The 21668-nt window shown below is 40.9% G+C and overlaps 1 protein-coding gene across 5 annotated transcripts in view; it reads left to right on the top strand.

The window, feature by feature from the left end:
* The window catches only part of LOC149200115 (uncharacterized), a 346691-nt gene that overhangs the window by 282824 nt on the left and 42199 nt on the right, over positions 1–21668 (top strand). For 3 of the 5 annotated variants that reach the window (XM_089402592.1, XM_089402590.1, XM_089402591.1), the window contains exon 3: positions 7879–8148. The exons of 1 other annotated variant lie outside the window; for it this stretch is intronic. In XM_089402592.1, the coding sequence (XP_089258718.1) occupies positions 7879–8148 (270 nt within the window). The remainder of the gene's footprint in view (positions 1–7878; positions 8149–21668) is intronic. One more of the 5 variants, XM_089402593.1, reaches the window with a different exon arrangement.

Raw genomic sequence — 21668 nt, 5'->3', positions numbered from 1 at the left:
AGGAGTGACCCTAAAAACCCTTTCCCAAGGATGGAGTGAGGAATGGAACTTGCTCTTTACGCAATGGACTTGGTCCACTAGGGGTAAGGGTTGAGGATTGGAGGGTTGAGGGAGAAAGGATAGGTTTATAAAGGAGTTTCTCAATCCCTATAATCCTTAGAAACTTGGATTCCCAAATGGTCCTTGACAAATAGTCTTTATTGAGAAGTGGGACCACACGGGGCCAAGTGGACCGAGCCTAGGTTCAGGGATGGAATGTAGCAGCCAATGATGTTCCTATTCTGGACAAGGTGAGGGGAAAGGACCAAGCAAGAATATTTACTTCAAAAGGTTGAATTGATCCTATTGAGGTCTAGCTTTGGGGATGCCTATGAAAAATTCGGTCCTAGAGCTAAGGCTTGGGATTCCCAGGGATTCCACAGTTAGAATTGCCTCAAATTTGGAGGAGAGGGAGGGGACCCACCAACGCGGTAGCCTTTCGAAGATCGAAGATTTTCCTTGGGTCAATTCCCGGGAAATTGATGCCCTAGGTGACCTAATGGGGGTAGACTTAGGGAAAAGGGGGAAAGTGGTAAAAAGAGGGTAAAATGATCGCCTCTTTAAGAGACCAGTGCCTAATTCACTTGGGAATATGGAGTCAAGGATGATGATGAGTAAGAACTTGGTTTCTTGATCAAAGAGGCCTGGAAAGTCAACTTCATCCAATGTTGAGAGAAAGAGAAACAAAGTGACCTTCAAACATTTATGCTTCAAAGAAAACGATGCAAACTTATCGAGACAAATAATCTTTAAGACATTTTACTCATATAACATTGACCCATACATTAAATTAGCTAAAACATGCTCAATTCCACATTTCAATCATGCGGCAACTAGCCCTAATTTTAGCAATATGCAACAACAAGAATAACATCAAAATTTACTTACAACATTATATATTATATCCAACCAACATTTCGTTTACAAGACAAGATAAATAGCCCAAATCCACACATCAAAATTCATCTAGCTCCAAAAAATATCCTCCAAGGAAAAATTGTGAAGTTCTCTATATTAGAGAGATCCCAAGTCAAGTGATGATACAAATGAATGTATCTAAGATCAATATATAGCCTCCTAAGGAGTTCGAATTAGCCTATGGGCCTACATTAACCCTAATGATAAAATAATGTGCAAATAATAACCCCTATTGGTGACAAGCCCACCAAACTACCTCACAAATGTAAAAATAAGCCTCACAAGGGGCCAAATAATAGTATGTGCAAGTTGTAGGGCCCTCCAAAGGCTCAATAGTTTCCTGAAGTGCCATATTGAGGAATAAATTCCTCGGAATATGATGGACAAAGGGGTGGCCCCTTGTTCTCCAAGTAGTAGACCTGTGGTGCTCCCAATGGGTATGATGACACATCAATGACCCCATGGGTCTCCATATGAATCATAGATGCCTGGAGATCATATGTAATGGTCTAAGTAGTGGAACAAATGCTGTCATGACATCGTACAAGTGTTGAGACACCTACCAAGAGTGTGGGGCTCTTGTGGGGGCCTGTTGGGCATAGTGTACCAAGCATATCACCATCATCCCAAAAGTGGATCGCTAGTAGTCTCTAAACATCCATGAATATTTGTGGAGTCTTGTCTACTGCTGTGGAGGCCCATGGCTCTCTATGTGCACCCTATATGTGCCAATGTAGACCTCTGGGGGTCAGGATCCCATATAGGGAAACCTGACCCAAATGGAAACCACCTGCAATCCTGCATAAGATCCAATGTGTCCCCTGGGCTTCCAGTACAACCAGTCATTAATATAATCGGGTAAAAGAGCTTACAAATCATGGATAGCAAAGTGGATACTTCATAATGGCATGCCCTTCCATAGTGGGCTTTGGCATGTGCTAGTGTCTCCAAGCTCCAAAGGGGGTTAGAGAAGTGCCTTATTAGGTGGTTTCAGCCCTTAGAGGGGATAGTATGTCCAATGTACATCCCTCTAATGGGGGTGGCAAGTGACAAATAAGTGAGATGGAATAGGGAATGAAAGGGGCAGTTGTAGTCCACATAATGGGGCATAGGGGTAGGTAGATAAGGGGAACCCCACACCTAGGTATGTAATGTATAGGAGGGAGCAGTCATGGTACATGAGGTGCCCCAACCTTGATTTTTTTACCCTTCTTTATATGCCTTTTTCCTTTTATGAATTTTCTTTAATTAACTTGCTCGTAGCTCACACGACAAGAGCATGATGTGTAAGATATAGCAGTGATAACCGCCTTCAAGGTAGGGTGGTTCATTGTCCTCCAGGGGTTGGGACAATCATGGGTTCCTGAATGATAAAGGAGGCTCATCTAAGGCCTATGGAACTGGGATGATGTCCATGGATTGGGATAGAGCTCATGTATTGGCTTTTGCCCATATGCTTATTATTTTTGTCCTGGCCATCTTTTGCATTTTGTGGTACAATTTCCTATTAAATGTGGCCAATTATGTTTTTTCTTCTTTTTTTAGTTGCTTCAACCTCTGGGGCATCATTCTAGGCTTGACCCAAGGTGGGGGCAAGGGGATAGGGAGGCTAGCCCTATGTGGACCCAGAATGGGAATGTGGGCCTAGGTGGGAGAAATGATGAATGGGGTATAATGAGTGGGAAGGGAGTAATGTATGCAGGTAAAGGAGCAGGACCACACACCCAAAGTCGGAGTTTCCCAAGTAGTACTGCCTTAGAACCAAATGGTCAATAAAGGAGATCCCATTGGACTAAGATTCAAAGGTAACAACCAAAAGAAATCAAGGAGACAAGAGTACAAAGTAAGCCCACTCTTTCTGCCAAATCCCCCCATCAATCCATACCCAGAAGTATCCATGATAAATAAACCCAATACTCAATTATCAAATGACAAGACATACCTTTAGATTCAAGAGGCCCACCTTCAAACCTATGATCAATACAGGTGGGTGAGGGGCCACATGGCTTGCTCAGGTGGCAAAGAAATGCATAAGGAGTTAGTAGGAGGCATCAAGGGGCTGCTGGCTACCGACTGGGGCTTATCATCGAGAAAAAATTTCTCCTAGGATATCACCCGCAAAATGGTGGGTAACATGACCCACATGCCACTTTAATATGGCTTATAAACATTCGCACAATTACGCATGGTCTACATGCCATAAACATTCCTTAATAATAGTTTGTTTGTAGCCCGAACTTAGGTTTATATGGTTATTATTTCAAGCATTATGTTTATAATAACCATATAATAATAACCAATTTTGTTATTATTTAATTTTTTGGTTATTATATATATTTTTAATATATTTGTTTTGTATTTTGTGCTAGGCTAGGAGGCCAATGCTGGAGTGCCATGTGTCAATGGGTTATTGGCTAATTAGTGGCCACATAAGCTAAGCGGGTCCCACCTTCCTTTGTAACTTGCAAACGTTTGACGGTAATAAAATGGTTATACAAACTCCAATTGATTTGTTGTTTGCGTTGTTGGGTTCATAATGATTAACACTACAACCTAGTATCATTATTACTGAGATTCGGGAACTTTGAAAATTGAGCCTTTAGAGATCCTCCTGGATCAATGGGCTTGGAAACCACCAACAATAGAATCAATTTTTGACCACGGCGATTCGATGGAAAAGGTGGATAGCCATCAATTTCCACTCGGATCAAATCCATGGGTGCATGTATAAATGATGGTAATGGGGTGGACATGACTTCAGGGCAAGGTGCCATATCCAAGTGACCAACTAATGGTTGTCCAACATCCTAGGTGTATAGATGTAAGGAGGGAGAAATCATGGAGGCATGAGTTACCCCTTTCCTCGACTTGCTTTTTCCGCACCTCTGTTGTGGCTTTTACTTCTTTATGATAATGTTTTGATATGGGTGCATAGCCTAGGAGCCTATGTTTGCATTTGAGAGATTTAGCATTTATCACCCCTTAAGATGAGGCGGTTTATTGCTCATCAGGGTTGGGACAATACAAGGGTTTCTTTCTTTATGGATGGAGCATTAAATGCTCTAGGAATTGGGTGATGGCTAATGGGGGTGTAGAGCTCATGCTAGGCATTTGCTCATGTGATAGTTTTTGTCCCAACCATCTTTTGCATTTTATCTTTTTCTTTCATTGTAGCTTTATTTGATTTAATCATTCTTTTTATTGCATCAACCTCTAGGGCAATGTTTTATGGCCTAGACCCAAGGATGAGGATAATAAGGTGCTAATCCCTATGGTCGATGACCAACAACCTGAAGAAAGGATATGGAATAAGGAGAATGATGGAAATGGAAAGTATGGAATATCGTGGGCACGCTACTCCAATCGGAGCCTCCCCAGTAGTGTCCTTCCTATAACCCTAAGGCCTCAAGGGAGGTCCCATTAGACTAGTATCAAAGACTAATCGCCTAGGTGAAGTGAGAGAACATGAATACGGTCAAGATTGGTCAATCATCTGGATCACCTCTCCATTCCTATTAATACACCCCAAAACAATAAATAAAAGCACATGATTACACAATGGTTAAAGTACTTGCTGACGAATGACCCACCATCCCTCAAGAAGGAATGCCAGGTGGTAGAAAGAAATCTAGCCAGAGCATATATGTGGAGGTTCCATGGCATTGTGTCAAGTGCTAATCAATAGGGTTTTTGGTTGGCTGGCTATCCAAGCATGAGAAAAAATTCTCCCATGGGTTACCCGCTTTTTGGTGGGTAACAAGTCCCAAAAGAGCCCATCCAGGATGAAAGGTACCATAGATGCACCCAATGGGACCAGCGATGGCTTGACCAAACATTAGGTCTAGGACACATAATATAGGGCCTCACATGGTTGTTACAAGGCTTTCACTTATGACCTTGGGCTTGAAAGGGTGTTGAATGCACTGAAAAGTTATGTGTACCCCTTGTTGACATGATGGGTAACAGGTCCTTACAAAACCAATAATGATACAAATAAATTTCGATGGTTGTAAGGTTATAAATAACCAATAATCAAACACCAAAAGACCACCTTTCAATAGTTTGCAACATTTCAAATAACCTTCATCATGTCAGTAGGGTCAAGACCCAACACTTGCCTAGAGCATGTGACCGAATAAATATAATGTCAACACCATGAGCTTATTGTGAAAATTTGGAGACCCAAATCCCTACTGCAGCAAACTAATATTACTTCTCCTACTTGTTAATTCATGCAAGTTATTTACTGTGTTACACTATAAATATCGAAGTAAATACGACTGCAACCTTCACTAATTTAATTATATGCGGAAACAAGAACTGAGCAAGAAGAAATAACCACACACACCATAGATGCACCCAAAGGGACCAGTGATGACTTGACCAAACATAAGGTCTAGGACACCTAATATAGGGCCTCACATGGTTGTTACAGGGCTTTCACTTATGACCTTGGGCTTGAAAGGGTGTTGAATGCACTGAAAAGTTATGTGTACCCCCTGCTGACATGATGGGTAACAAGTCCTTACAAAACCAATAATGATACAAATAAATTTTGATGGTTGTAAGGTTATAAATAACCAATAATCAAACACCAAAAGACCACCTTTCAGTAGTTTGCAACATTTCAAATAACCTTCATCATGTTCGCAGGGTCAAGACCCAACACTTGCCTAGAGCATGTGACCGAATAAATATAATGTCAGCACCATGAGCCTATTGTGAAAATTTGGAGACCCAAATCCCTACTGCAACAAATTAATATTACATCTCCTACTTGTTAATTCATGCAAGTTATTTACCGTGTTACACTGTAAATATCGAAGTAAATACGACTGCAACCTTCACTAATTTAATTATATGCGGAAACAAGAACTGAGCAAGAAGAAATAACCACACACACAATTGACACCGTTGTTTTTGGAAAAAATGTTCCCGGAAAAAACCCAATGTGGGAAAACCAGTGCAACAGCTGAGGGTTTGTATTATTATGCAGTAGTTTCTGAATACAATCTTTGGATGGCTTATTGGCTTTCCGATACAGAGAATCTGACCAGCAGAGAAATTAGTGAGAAATACCTCACACTATCATTGGAGATTCAATACTGATCTAGGCTCTGGATGGCAAGCCCCACACTGCCTCTGCGTCAGCCTATGCAATTCAACATCACAGCTATTAGGCTCTGTGTCACCCTTCTTGCTAGTTGATTTGCCTCTGGAAGTTCGACTCTCTGCCCTTCTGGTCTCACACCCCAACGTCTGGCTCTAGAACTCGACTCTCCAACAAATTTCAAATCTCCTCTCAAGCTTTGTGTTGCCTCAGAGTGGCTCTTTGCTGCCCAACTTGGTTCTGCACTACCTCTTTTGGATATCTCTCTGCCTCCTCTGCAATGTATCGCCAAATCAGGGAACTCTCCAACCGGAAAGCTATACCTGCCCCTCACTGCAAGAAATCTCCTCGATGCCTCTCTGGCAACTACTGCACTACTCTCTTGAGAAAATCGATCTTTGGTTTCTCACTCAATGTGTCTTCCAAATGCCCATCAAAGTCCTTATAATCTTCTCGTTGAGTAATCAATGTCCCAGATTAAATTCTAATCAATGGCTCAGATCATATTGACTAGATCTCTGTCTTTTTCTAGAAGATTCACACCCATTTTTATTAATACCCTTTAATTATTTTAATTTCTTAAATTTAGACTTAGGTATCCATTAAAAATAATTAATTATGTTAATAAAACTGTCTTCAGGTGGAATTTCCCAAAACAATTTATGGGTATTCTGGGATACATGTGTCCTAGCCTCCCTGCGAATTTTGAGGCTTAGAGCACATTCGATGCTACCATAAATCAACACTTATACCAAACCTCAATATCATCACCATGTTAGCAAATTGAAACTTCCAACAATAGGAATGCTGCCATTATCTAAGAAAGCTAAGTATTCAATGCTCTGGAGCCAACAAGGCAACATATGCCATGATTAGGTGCATATGCCAATAATGAGTGCCACAGGTCAATCAAAACCAACACTAGAACCCTTTTAGTATATGACTAAAGTCACTGAGTAACATACATGCACATGGCCAATAGGATTAGATTGAAAGTGCAAAATGCAGAGAATTGCAACAGTAGAACCTCATTGCGATTTCCTTTCCACAAATGGATATGCATATACAGGAAATTAACCTCAACAAGTCCAACACTTTGTGATTGCAAGATCGTATATCTGGCTTCTTCCCTGCTACAGATAATTCTGCTGCTATGAACTTTTTTACCCGGGTTTCAGTGACTTCAATGCCATGGATAGCTTACTGCTTGTTAGTTCTGATCTTTCATCACCTCATTTTATCTTAATTATGTGGAATGCTAAGGCCCGTATAGTGAGTTTGTTGCATATGCTTCTGTGCATCAATAGTAGATCCTATTTTTTTTCATCTGTTGTTTTACAATTATGCTTAACATGCATGAATATTTTTCGTTTGGAAATGCATTTAGCACTCCCTGATCTGATGTAACTTACATGCTGAGTTGTCTTCACTCTTAGTGATTGTTATTTTGGTCATTGGAGGATATTGACATGATTTGAATTTCGATTTGTCATCTTTTTCTGGGAATGTTTCCATCTCTTAGCATCATAATTCAGGAAGAAGTTTCAATGCATTTGTTGGCACCATTCCAACCATTTTTGGCATAATATTGATGCAGTTAGACATGTGGTGTGCATCATCTGGTCATTCAACATTATAGGCTGGTAACGTAGTCTAATTGATTGAATGGAAGGGATGATGTACACTCTTATGATTTGGAACATTTTGAAGATTTCAATGTAAAACCATTTTTCTCTTATCAGATATCAATAAATTAAAATTTTGATATTTTCTCTTGAAGTATTCTTATGGGTACCCTGTTCTTTTCACAGTCATTCAAAAAATGGGAAACCCTCTATCAAGTTGACTTTCATTTCTTTTCGAGTATGCAGATGAAAGAAGCTGGGAAGACAGACATGCCTTCATGTGTAATTAACCCTCAAGGGGACCGTATCTCAGAGTGGAGTCTCAGTTCGCATATGGAAGAGCTGTATGGGCAACCTCTCATTGCCATTTTTTGGCAAGATGCCCTCAGAATTCTATCAGATAGCTTGCCAGAAGATTGCAAGCATACTGGGCATGAGTGTGTCAATATATCTCAGGTGTGTCCCACCTTAATACCTTTATGTTTTAGAATATGCATCAAGATTTTATTAATAAAATGATATGTACAGACTCCAGAGTATATTACAACGAAAGAGCAGCAAGGGCATGCCACGGAGTAACTACAAAATCTTCAGGCAATAATTGCCTGCTTATACTCGAGGCCACAAAACTAAGATGTCAGAGACCACAAAAACAGTTGAGCTTAATTTACCTTTTGAAGTCGTAGAAAGTAATAAAAATATTCTAGTATATATGCCATTGATGCTGCATGCACAGCAATACATTTGTGTAGTGATTTGAGAAGCATTTTTGCTGATTATATTTTCCTGCGTGTTCAATTTACACATTTGCTTCTTCTTTTAGCAATGATTGTTCTCCTTCTGTTGGGCATCATTGGCTTTCATGTAATTTCGAAAAATATACACAATTACTCATCTGTAAAGAAATTAAACAGTTACTAGCAGAACGATTATTCACTGATAATCACAAACTTTTTTTCTCCAAAGAAATAATCTAAAGGGGAAACCCTAGGGCTGCTTACCCAATTTACTGGACTGCATCCCCAGTAAACCTGTCAGTGTAGACTAGTGTACCTAACCCAAGGAGATTCCAACCAGGCACCTGGTGGCATATAACTTGCCAAATGCCCCGACATTGGTTACAATTGTTTGGACCATCCTATTGGACCAATCACAAATTTTATTTGTATGATATGATCATTTTTTCCATGGAAATCCTTGCGGAGAAATCCAAGGGGTTCTTCCCCACATTCATAGATGGAATCCCTAGTTAATCCTTCAATGTAGACTAGTGCCCCTAACCTAGGGGATTCGAATCAGGCACCTGCTGACATGGAATTGGCCAGATGCTCAACAACATTGGTGACAACTAGTTGAGCTAATCCCTCGGGCCATGATATGATCATTTTACTTCAGATCCATTGTTTTATTTGGTCTTAAGGAATGCGAACCTACTACCTATCCTCCAACTTAGCTGGCAGGATTACAGCTTTGAGGTTTACATATCCACAAATGTATAGTTGTGACTCATGAGTAGTATAGTTCTCTTCAGCATCCGTTGGGCCTCCCTAGTTGCAGGTGATCTTGTCAAATACTAGGGTTCATAACAAATTTCATACTTCTAGGGTAATATTTCATACTTTATAATTATGCATGTGTATGTAGTGCAAAGTGTGAAAATTTCGCGCTACAAAATTATTCTGAAGCTGAGAAAATTTCGCTATGAAATTTTATTGCAGCTACTGGAATTATTTCTTCTAACTGTTAATTAAATTAGCAGTTTATTGCTACGACAACAACGAAATAAACACACTACAATCTTCACAAAAATACTGCGAAAAATAATAGCGCTGGAAACTTAGAAATATTCTAGCACATACACATAAAAATTGACAAAATTATTTTTGGACTAATGTCCCCGAAAAAGCCCAACTTGGGAAAACTGGTGCAGTAGCTGAAGGTTTTTATTATTATGTAGTAGTGAAATAACCTTAGTACAATCTAGATGTTGAAAACTGACAATCTTGCAAAGAAAATACTGGCAAAAACTTTTTGAGGGAAATTACCCTCACTCCGAGCAATCTCGACATTGTCTGACTTTGGAAAGCAAGCTATCAACCTAGCTCTGTGTAGGCCCTGCGTCATCTCTGCACAGTCCCTTAAACGCTACAACCTGGAACTTTTGCAAATCAAGTCATCCTGCCTGTTGCTGACTGGGAAACTGTCTCTCTGACACTCTGGAAATATCTTTTGGCCTTTGAAACTAATAACCATTCATCCCAGCGAAATCAAACTGCCTACTTAAGGCTTTTGCGCTGCCTTTGCGCAGTCTTCTGGAGAAAATCTCGGCCTCTCTGCAAAGTACTCACCTGATCTAGAAAACTTTCCTCTAACTTCACTGTCCCTGCCCCTCTCTATTTCTGCTTCCCTTCTGAAGCTTGAACTCTTCTGGCCACTGCTACTCTTTGGAAAATCAAACTCCCCAAGGAAATCGAACTCTATGTGTGTGTTCTCCATCTACCCATCGACTTCTTCTTATAATCTTCTGTTGAACCTCCAATGGCCAAGATTAAATCTTAATCAATGGCTAAGATCATATCTAGGTCAATCCGTGTGAGTTTCTAGATGATTCACACCTTATCTCAATTAATACTGATTAATTAACCCCTTTTCTTAAGTTTATACTAAGGAAATATTTAAAAATAGGCTAATAATCTAATTGAGACACTTCTAGGCAGAATTTCCAGATATGGTTTCTGGGTTATGGAGAATTCCTTTGTTTTAGCCTCTCCACAAAGTTTTGAAACTAGAACACCTTCGATGCTACAAAAAACTAACACAAAACGTCTTTAATGTATTTTTTTATGCTCAAGAGGCCTCCAAAAAAACTCAAAAGTCTAATGTCGCCTAAGATGTATATGATGTGATGCTTTAAATGAACATGTAGTTCTTCGATATAATTATAGTTATATTGTTATCTTTGAACAAAGTTAACTAGAGGGAAAAGGAATCCATTTAGTTTGAAGAAATACTATGTTCTTTTCCAATTTATTTATGTGGAATTACACACAAATTATGGCTATAGATTCTAGAGATCCAATTGTCAAGGCAAATTTATCCTAAATTAAAATTCCTGTTTCTCAAAAGTAGCAAATTTGAATGTTGCAGGAACCTATTTTCTTCATATAGATAAGTTGACCTGAAATGGATAATACTCTTGTGAAAATTTCAATCTATTGTAGCAACTGGAAATTATTCTTCTAATTGTTAATTTAATTTAACAATTTATTTTCCCATACAAACAACGAATAATTCTCTACTGCAATTCTCACAAATAAACTGCGGAAGAAAATAGTGTTGCAAACTAAGAAAATATTAGCACAAACACACACAAAAATGACACCGTTATTTTTGGATAATTGTCCCTGGAAAAACCCCACTTGGGAAAACCGGTGCAACATATGAGGGTTTTATTATTATGCAATAGTGAAATCTAAGTACAATCTATGGATGCCCAAACGACAATCCAAACAACAAGAAGATCTAGCAAAAATTATTTAAGGGAATTAACCTTCTTCCACAAGAAACCCTGACAGAACTTTCCTTCAGAAAGTTCATCCTCCTGGACCCTCTGCGTCAGCCTCTGCATAGTGCTTGTGCAGGCCCTATGACGTCTAGCCTTTGAACTATCTCTGATGAAGTCGTTCTACCTGTCTCCGCTGAAGAAATCGCTTCTCCGACTCTGGAACCTCTGCCCGGTCTCTAGAACTGAAAATGATTTTTCCTCCAGCTAAATCGAGTTGCTCTTTTGAAGCAACTGCGCAGTCCTCTATGCTGCCCCACTGGGAATAATGTTAGTTTTTGTAGCATCAGATGTGTTCTAGAAATGAAAATTTGTGGAGAGGCTAGAATACATGAGATCGCTAAAACCCAAAAATCGTTTCTGGAAGTTCCTCCTAGAAATGACTTAATTATATTATTAGTTAGTTTTTGAATATTTCCTAAGTCTAAACTTAGGGAATATGACTAATTAAGTTAAGGTGTGAATGTTCTAGAAACTCACACACATATCGACTTCAAGTTAATTCTAGCCATCGATTAAGATCTAATCTTGATCGATGAAGTCTCAAAAGAGGATTATAAGAAGAAGTTAATGGGGCTTGGAAAAATCACTTTAGCAAGTTGATTTCTCTGTAGATCGATTTTAGAGTAGCAACAGTCAGTTACCAGAGAGAGCTAGAGATCGAAGCAGTGAGGGAGGGGCAAAGACAGTGAAGCCGGAGGAAGATTTCCAGATCCGGTGAGTGCATTTCAGAGAGGCAGAAGATCCACAAAGAGGATGATGCTAGGGCAACGCAATAGCCTCTAGAGGCAAAGTCGATTTGCTGGGAGAGATTGACGTTTTCAGTTCCAGAGGTTGGGAAGGAGTCCCAGAAGTGCCAGAGAAGCGTCTTTCTGGTCAGCAGAAGGCAGAACGATTTGATCAAAGTCCAGTCCAAGGCAAGACGTCCAGCCAGCTATGCAAAGTAGCGCATGTTGAAGAATCTAGGGCAATCAAGATTAATGAGATTCTTCTTGCATGATAACTATTTGTGAGGCAATTTTATCTTTTCCTTGTTAGCATGATCTTATCTTGATATTATTAGAGTGTGTCCTTTTAGTTCATCAAATAGCTACCAAAAACAAAAGAGACAAGAAAACAAGAGGTTGGCTTTCTACCAGGGCCAAAACCTCTCACTCTTTGAGAGGAAAACCAGCACAAAATTCTTCTTATAGAGATTCCAATTGACAAATACCAAGACCATGACCCTTGACTTATTAGGCCACTCCAAGACCAAGTTACTAATCCTCTTCTTTGTCACTGTTGAGATCATCATCATTACTGTTGCTTCACCGAGGTCATCATTACTGCATCACGTAAGTCATTATAGTTGCACCATGTACCCTCACCTAGATAATTGTTGCACTATCACTGAGATCATTACCATGTCAACAAGGTTTCTTGTCTTCATTATGACCTTGATTCCGTGACTTCATCAATGCATCAAGATCTTCATCATGACCTTGTCTAGTACGCCGAGAGTATATTACTGTGGGATCACAATTATGCCGAGACAAAGAACAATGTCTAGGGAGTGTATCATCTCCATCTTCTTCATCACAAATATAGTGATCAACATAGAGATCTTTATCATTACAACTACACTGAGACAGTGATTGATTTCCTTGCATTGAGATCATCATCATAGATATGTTGAGACTGTCACCACCGAGGAGGATGAGATTGTAATTTTCTCACTGTAATTATCCACGAAAATTGCATAGGTATCCAAGATTGTACCCTACTGTACCCATCCGAAGTTTCTGAGCTTGTGGATAGACCTCCGAAAAATGACATCCAAAATTCTTCCTGTAACTGTCCTCCTATACTTCTTGTACCCATCTGAAAATTAGAGAGAATTCGAGTTCTGTGTTTTCTGTGGTGACCCTAGCCGCATATATATAGTGGTTTGACCCACATATTAAGTCGACATGACAGTGAATCGTTGTGTCTCTTTATATGAGCCGACATGACTACGTTTTATCTTATTTGGAAGCCGACTTCTTCAAGAGGGATTGTGCTTGTCTTTGGAGGGCTGATCTAGATGGTAGGTTGACTCATATACATTTTATATATGCTCAAGATCTCTTCATACATGACTTTGACTCTTTGACTTAATAATAAATCCTAAGGCTCTCAATTGGAGCCATTAATAAATAAACCTCTTGTTCACGAAACCCATGCAGCAAGGCATATAAAAAATAATTTTGTTCTCTTTATTACATCACTTACGTCAATCATAATTACATGTCATTATGAAGATTGAACCTAGTTACACTTTCTTCAACATTCCCTCTTAACTAGGGAGGTATTCATAATGGTACTTGGTCATTCTCAATATGAAGAATTTCTCATAAGAAGAATCAGATTGATAATCTCATCTGTATAGCATCATATCAACATTGTCATAGTGCAAGGCCTTGACTAATAGCTCCATCTCTCCATGAGACCATGAGCTACAATGCTAGCAAGACCAATGACTATAGACACCTTCATCATTGTCTCTCAAGGTACATACCCACCCGGGTGTTCACTGAGTATGACCTTCTAGGACTATTCTTATCTTGGGTTCCCAACCGTCAAAGAATATCGGTCCTCTAGCCTACTCTTGTCTTGGATGCCCTACACAACCTCAAAGAGCATCGAATGCCAGATGCTTACCCAATCCTCCATTCTTGCTTCCAAAGTGAAGACAAGAATGTTGTGTCTATCTCTCCCTCTCAATTAGGGAGGATACATCCATCATGTGTCTACATTTTTCTTCATGGCCTTCACTAAGACTTACAGTTGTTAGTCCTGGTCTAGTGCATGACACATGGAATAGAAAAACACAACTGTCACTCCCTTTTAATCAGGGGTGATCCAATCCAAGCTCCCTCTTGATCAGGGACCTATTAGAGCTCCCTCTTAACAAGGGACTCTCTGTTGATTTGAGGTAGCAGCGACTGTGCTCTAGCCACGAAATTTGGTGGAGAGGTTGGGGCACATGAGATCTCCAATACCCAGAAAGGGTTTGGGTAGATTCTAAACAGTTCAGGAGATATTAAAATAATTAATATTTTTAATGGAGTCCCTAAGTCTAAACTTAGGGAAAATAAAATATTAATGTGTATTAATATGAATCTATATTAGAGTGGTCCAAAAGATATGGATCAAGCTAGATCTAATATTAGCCATTGATTAGGGACTTAATCTCGGCCGTTGATATGTCAACAGGAAAAGTATAAGAGGAGGCTTGAGGGTCACTTGGAGAATACACCAGAGTGATCAATTTGAGGGTCACTTGGAGAATACACCAGATTGATCAATCATTCTATTCTCTAGAGCGGGGTTTGCTAAGAGAGATAGAATTAGTGATCAGGAGAGCAGCTGAGGGGCATTGAGTACAGAGAGACAGAGAGGCAGAGATAGTGCCGAGAGAGCAGCAAAGCAGCCAGAGAAAGTGACGCAGGAGCAACCAGTGCTCACGCAGGGCCATGCAGAGGCAGCTAAGTGCTGCTCAGAGCACCAGAGAGGCCAGCGTAGCTGACATAGAGGCCCAGAGAGCTAATGCAGGGCCTCCTAGGGCTGACACAGAACCAACGCTGGGCTAGGAGGCTGACGCAGTCTAGACAGGTAGACGCTAGGGTTTCTAGGGCAGATTGGAGCTAAGGCACTGCCGGAGTGGTTATCTGGGGTTTCAGCGAAGACATTTGCCTCAGAATGAGAGGTACTACTACCAAGGGCATTCTCTGTTGGGTAGGCTAGTTTCGGCACCCAGATTGTACTCTAATATTGCTTAATAAGAAAACCCTCAAATAGCTGCAACGGTTTTCCCACATTGGGTTTTTCCGGGGACATTAGTCCAAAAATAATGGTGTCATATGGTGTGATTGTTTCTGTTTCCTTTAGTTGTTGATTTGTAATATGTTGAGCATGCACTAGTGTTTATTTTTAGTATTTACATTGTAAATAACTTGTTAAGTAACATAACAAGTAGGTAGGAATAAATCAGATAAAGTGCATGAAGGGTTTCTAACTGTAGACTTAGAAACTTCAACATGGTATCAGAGCGTGATTGTAGATCACAGGAGGACTAAGGACATCAGCCGAGCGGACCAATAGCAGCAGAAAATAGTTGTCCCGATGTGACGGAAGTTGTTTCTAGCAGAGCAACAACAAAGGAAGGGTGACAGTGCCTACGTCATCAAGGGTGAGCCAGGAAGAGGCAGTGCAGAGGCTAAGGAAGGGAAAGAGAGCGCCATGCAGAGCCACGCAGAAGCTGGGAGGGCTGATGTAGTTGGCTGAGGAGGCCAGGTTGCTGGTGCCGAGATTGCGTAGAGCCTAGGAGCTCCCACCTTCAGGTTGCTGGGGTTTAGAAGGCTGCGGGAATATTGCAGAGTAGAGCTGGTGAGGTACTGTAGTCAGAACAATACCTGATAGAGCAAGGCCAAGAGGAGTTGCTACCGAGGGTTTCTAGCCAAGGAACCCAGATCAGTGGTGCGGTTGCACAAGATGATCAGAGTAGGGGGCATCTCGACAGCGGCAGAAGGATTTCCAGGAGGGAAATTAGGACTCAGAGGGAGTCCAAAAGAGAACTTCCAGACGGGAAGTAGACACTCAGAGGAGTCGAATAGAGACTTCCAGGAGGGAAGTAGAGGAGCATCATGGCACTACACAGAGTAAGAGACTAGGATAGACTGGACGGAGCGTCGAATTTCGCAGTCTGGAAGGCCAGAATCTTATCCGTACTTGACAGAAATCATGTCAAGCACTTCGCCTTAAAGGTTATAGCTAGCCCAGTCGACCCCAATGATAACGACAAGTACGAGGAGGCAATGGCAAGGGCCAAGAGTATCATTCTTGATGGGGTCAAGGATCATGTAGTACCACACATTGTCGAGAAGGAAACGGCATATGAGATGTGGGAGGCTCTCAAGAAATTGTATCAGCATACTTCTGTGCAAAGAAGAATGCTACTTGAGAATCAGTTGAGGTTGTATTAGATGAAGAAGGGAGAACCGATTGACACCTTCCTCGGAGGACTGAATGAGATCCGAGATCAGTTGACTGCTATAGAAGCCACGCCGGATCAGGAGTTGATGGTGAGGACAGCCTTGAATGTTGTCTCAGAAGACTGGGAGGTATTTGTCCAGAGTATACTGGGCAGAGGGACTCTCCCACCTTGGGACGAGATGTGGGCGGCTCTTCGCCAGGAAGAGATCAGACGGCAGTCGAAGATAGGTAGCAGCAGCAAGGGGATCAAAGTCAAACAGGAGGAGGAAGATGTTGCCCTAGCATCTGAGGGAAAGCAAGAAAAGCGAAAGAAGAAGGATCTCTCCAAGATCAAGTGCTTCCATTGTGGGGAGCTGGGTCATTATGTGACCCAGTGTCCAAGGAAGAAGAGTAAGGGAGAGTCTTCCGAGACTAAGGCAGCACCAGCACGGGCAGAGAAGGAAGTTTTGACAGACGATGACTGTGCCATGAGTGCACATGCACCACTTGAGCGGAAGTGGGGAGACATCGAGCTGTAGTTAGGAGGACTACAGGCGATGAGGGGCAGGATCCTTGAGGTACCCAGCCTCTTGGATTAGACCTTGCTATGGGAGCCTCGACGAGGAGTAGCAGGACTGGCTAAGTGGGTAGAGACGGATGCGGATGGAGCGGCAAAGAGAGCTACAGTGCAGGAGTCCCGATACAGCACAGAGCTAGCAGGTTGCAGCAGTGCGAGAGGCACAGGAGTGTTGCACCAGTGCAGGAAGGCACAAAGAGGTGTGCAACGGTGTGAGATGCAAGGAGTTGTTGCAGCAGCGCAGAGGTTAGAGAGGGAGCACTTGTCAGCGGCAGAGGGAGCTTCAGTATCAGTGGGTGTTTCTAGCCCAATAGGGAGGTCAGTTGGGAGATCAGTTACTTACTTCTTAGTAACTAAGTTGCAGTGCATCGATGGGCAACACGATGCAACATGATGAGAGGAGGTGCAGTGCAGATGCAGTGCTGGGAGAAAGGACCAGCAGCAGCACGGATGCAGAGGGAGCTGTAGTATAGATGCGGTAGTGGTAGTGGCAGAACCACGTGCAGTAGTACAGTATGCAGCAGTGAAGAGGATGATGGGCAGGAAGGCCTAGCATCAGCACAGGTACTGATGTTGGATGATCAGAGTAATACTCAGTGAGGAGTATTGCTAGAGCATAGTCCTCGCTAAGAGGGAGTGTTGATTTGGGGTAGCATCGGATGTGCTCTAGCCACGAAATTTGGTGGAGAGGTTGGGGCACATGAGATCTCCAATACCCAGAAAGGGTTTGGGCAGATTCTAAACAGTTCAGGAGATATTAAAATAATTAATATTTTTAATGGAGTCCTTAAGTCTAAACTTAGGGAAAATAAAATATTAATGTGTATTAATATGAATCTGTGTTAGAATGGTCCAAAAGACATGGATCAAGCCAGATCTAATCTTAGCCGTTGATTAGGGACTTAATCTCGGCCGTTGATATGTCAACAAGAAAAGTATAAGAGGAGGCTTGAGGGTCACTTGGAGAATACACTAGAGTGATAAGTCATTCTATTCTCTAGAGCGGGGTTTGCTAAGAGAGATAGAATTAGTGATCGAGAGTTTCCGCTGAGGGGCATTGAGTACAGAGAGACAGAGAGGCAGAGATAGTGCTTGGAGAGCAGCGCAGTAGTCGGGGAGAGTGACGTAGAGCCAACCAGGGTTCGTGCAGGGCCACGTAGAGGCAGCGGGGAGCTGCGCAGAGCCTCAAAGAGGCCAGCGTTTCTGACGTAAAGGGCCAAAGGGCTGACGCAGGGCCTCCTAAGGCTGACACAAACCCATCCGAGGTGACACAGGGCCAACGCTGGGCAAAGAGGGGCCGACGTAGTCCAGAGAGAGGCTGACGCTGGGGTTTCTGGGGTAGATTGGTGCTGAGTAACTGCCGAAAGGATTATCCGGGGTTTCAACCAGGAGATTTGTCAGAAACTGAGAGGTATTACTGCCAAGGAAATTCTTTGTTGGGTAGGCCAGTTTCGGCACCCAGATTGTACTCTGATATTGCTTAATAAGAAAACCCTCAAATAGCTGCACCGGTTTTCCCACATTGGGTTTTTCCGGGGACATTAGTCCAAAAATAATGGTGTCATATGGTGTGATTGTTTTTGTTTCCTTTAGTTGCTGATTTGTAATATGTTGAGCATGCACTAGTGTTTTTTTTTTTTTTTTTTTTTTTTGTTCAGTATTTACATTGTAAATAACTTGTTAAGTAACATAACAAGTAGGTAGGAATAAATCAGATAAAGTGCATGAAGGATTTCTAACTAAGTAGACTTAGAAACTTCAACACTCTCCTTTTTCATCAGAAGCTACTTCTTCGTGGGTCCTTCAGTTGCTTGATCAACTTCTTTCTTTGATGTCATGAAATTTAGTTAAGCTTCTTCCTTGTAGAGCATCAGTGATTGATCACTTTCCTTCTTGGTTTGTCATGCCATTCTTTTCTTCATGGAAAGTGGCCTTCTTGATACATATCTAGAACCTTCGTCATATGGCTACTTCTTCCTCATCATGTTTCTTTCAGGAGTTTCCATTCACCTCATGAATGATAGTTGTACTTGTACTTACAATTCTTGTTCCAGTAGCCCTGCATGAACTCATCTAGATATTATTCAAGAAATCAAATCATAATGTTAAATCAAATTGTACCTTTCGAGATGGATCTTCATCATGACATCTTCTTGTAGGTATCAACATCCTGCATACATGTTAACACATCTCCCAAAGATATCCATTGTCAATGGTCTTCATCTTTTTCACCATAGTCTTCATATCCTTCTGGGAGATATCCTAGTCCAGTCTTCTTGGTCTTTTGGATGTTGATTTCCTTCATCAGGGTTGCATATCTCATGATCTCTTCCTTCCTCACACATTCCATTCCCAGGAGTTTTCAATCAGAGTTTCTTAATTGTAGTCAACCACCTCACACTTCATATGAGGACATATTATGTTGATTTCATCTAGTGTGACTTATGCCTTCCTGCATCTTTTCAGAGGAGATCCTTTTTCTCTTGATCATGCTTCTTAAGATAGAAGTAATGATCCATGTTACCTGCAATAATATGACATGACATTATAATATTAAACACAAGCATACATACCTTATTTTACCTTTAGGTCATCGAGGCTTCTTCCAGCAACTTCCTTGATTGAAAAGATCTTCAATCCCTTGATCTGCTTCATGTCATCACACCATCATCCCATGAATTCCATAAATTGAAGTTCCTGATGAAACACTTCCTCTCTAGATTAGTGAACCCTCCGATGAGGATTCCATTAGAGAACTTTGAGGATCTTGCATATCCTCATCTAACAAATGTTTCCTTTTTGACTTGATGTATGATGAGCCTTGTCCTAGATGACTTCTTCTTTTCCTGCAATGTCCAATGAGGTTCCTAAGAGCTATATCCTTCATGTTTGACTGCCATAGATTATGTCCTTCATGATTATCATGGTGATGTCATGAGCTCTTGTTTCTAATGCTTCCATGATGCCACGATGCATCTTATTATCATGGTCATATCTATAAGATTTAGGAGCTTATGATAGGACCCTTTTGTGAGGGATACCATCATAGTAGAGATTTGTTACTCCCTCTTTCCTTGACCCTTTTCTTTAGCTTTCTCCATCTTTCTGATGATATGAGTTTCTTTCCTCAATATTTCCATAGCATTGAATCTTAGTTATACTATTATGTCTTGTTTGGGGACCAAACTTCCCTTTCATTCCTGCACATGTTTGAGTCCTTCAATGCTTTTGCCATCAACTTGTATTTCTATATCTAGCATAGAGACCATAAATTGTTGAATGAGGTAACCTTCTTGTTCATGGATACTGTTACCTTGCCCATCATATAGAAAAATGATGATTGTCTTCTTATCATCTCTCCTAGATCTTCCCAATTGAGATCTCATGAAGATATTCTTTCTTTCTTTGATACCTTCAATCAAGTCTAAGTGATATGACCTTCTTCACTGCATTTCAGAGAGTATATCTTCTAACATTTCATATATCTCTTTTATGTCTCCTTTCTTGCTACATAGGGATGAGAGGACCTTAAGAGTTCCCTCCCATGAATTCAAAGGAGACCCATTTCCTTGATATGTTCACTGACTTCTTTTGTCTATGAGGATTATGACAATCACAATCCTCCTTATTCCATGCAAGGACTTTTGATGACCCATCCAACCTATAGATCTCCTTGCAATTATGAAGTCATTTTACCAAATTGATTAATGAAAATACTTACTTGACATGTGAAGATAAAATCTTCACCTTGATCATGTTGAGGATGCACTGATGCTTCCTCCGGGTGATCTTTGAGTTGATGTGATTTTATTGTATATCCTTGTGGTCTTGTTGTGATGCTCCTTGCTGGTGTAGAATCTTGTAGATCCTTGCTTGAGTTGACTAGCATGAGCAACTGAAATCCCTTTTTCAAAGATCTCCTTTGAGACCTTCTAGCACTGTCCAACACCAAGCACCGAAACTGCTCCAGACTATAAGTTATTGAGATCTTTGTGGTATGACAGAGATTGTAATGACACCCAATTTGTGGCTAGCACCGAAACTAAGGGAGGTACTGTGTTTTCTTCTTTTGACTATGATCCGAGTTCTGAGCACTAGCATTGAGACTTTACTTTGACTGAGATTACTTGATCCTGGCACCAAAATTATCCTGAATTGTCTTGCTGTTATAGATTGTCTCCTTAACAAAAACCCTTGTTGTTGTAGACTGATCCTTCAATTTTTGACAAAGCCCTTCAACTTGCTTTGATGCCCTTCTTGAATTTGATCCTTGAATGTCTCTTTTTGTTGCCCTTCCTTTGACTTCAACACCTTAGCTCTGATACCATGTTGAAGAATCTAGGGCAATCAAGATTAATGAGATTCTTCTTGCATGATAACTATTTGTGAGGCATTTTTATCTTTTTCTTATTAGCACGATCTTCTCTTGATATTATTAGAGTGTGTCATTTTAGTTCATCAAATAGCTACCAAAAACAAAAGAGACAAGAACACAAGATGTTGGCTTTCTGCCAGGGCCAAAACCTCTCACTCTTTGAGAGGAAAACCCACACAAAATTCTTCTTATAGAGATTCCAATTGACGAATACCAAGACCATGACCCTTGACTTATTAGGCCACTCCAAGACCAAGACACTAATCCTCTTCTTCGTCACTGTTGAGATCATCATCATTACTACTACTTCACCGAGGTCATCATTACTGCACCACATAAGTCATTATAGTTGCACCATGTACCTTCACCTAGATAATTGCTGCACTATCACTGAGATCATTACCATGTCAATGAGGTCTCTTATCTTCATTATGACCTTGATTCCATGACTTCATCAATGCATCGAGATC

Source organism: Pinus tabuliformis, chromosome 2_1 (genome assembly GCF_031772625.1).
Source record: "Pinus tabuliformis cultivar Carrire ecotype Pingquan chromosome 2_1, CPIR1, whole genome shotgun sequence".
Taxonomy (NCBI): Eukaryota; Viridiplantae; Streptophyta; class Pinopsida; order Pinales; family Pinaceae; genus Pinus; species Pinus tabuliformis.
Note: the sequence above shows the minus strand (reverse complement) of the source record. Positions and strands in the feature narration are given on the sequence as shown.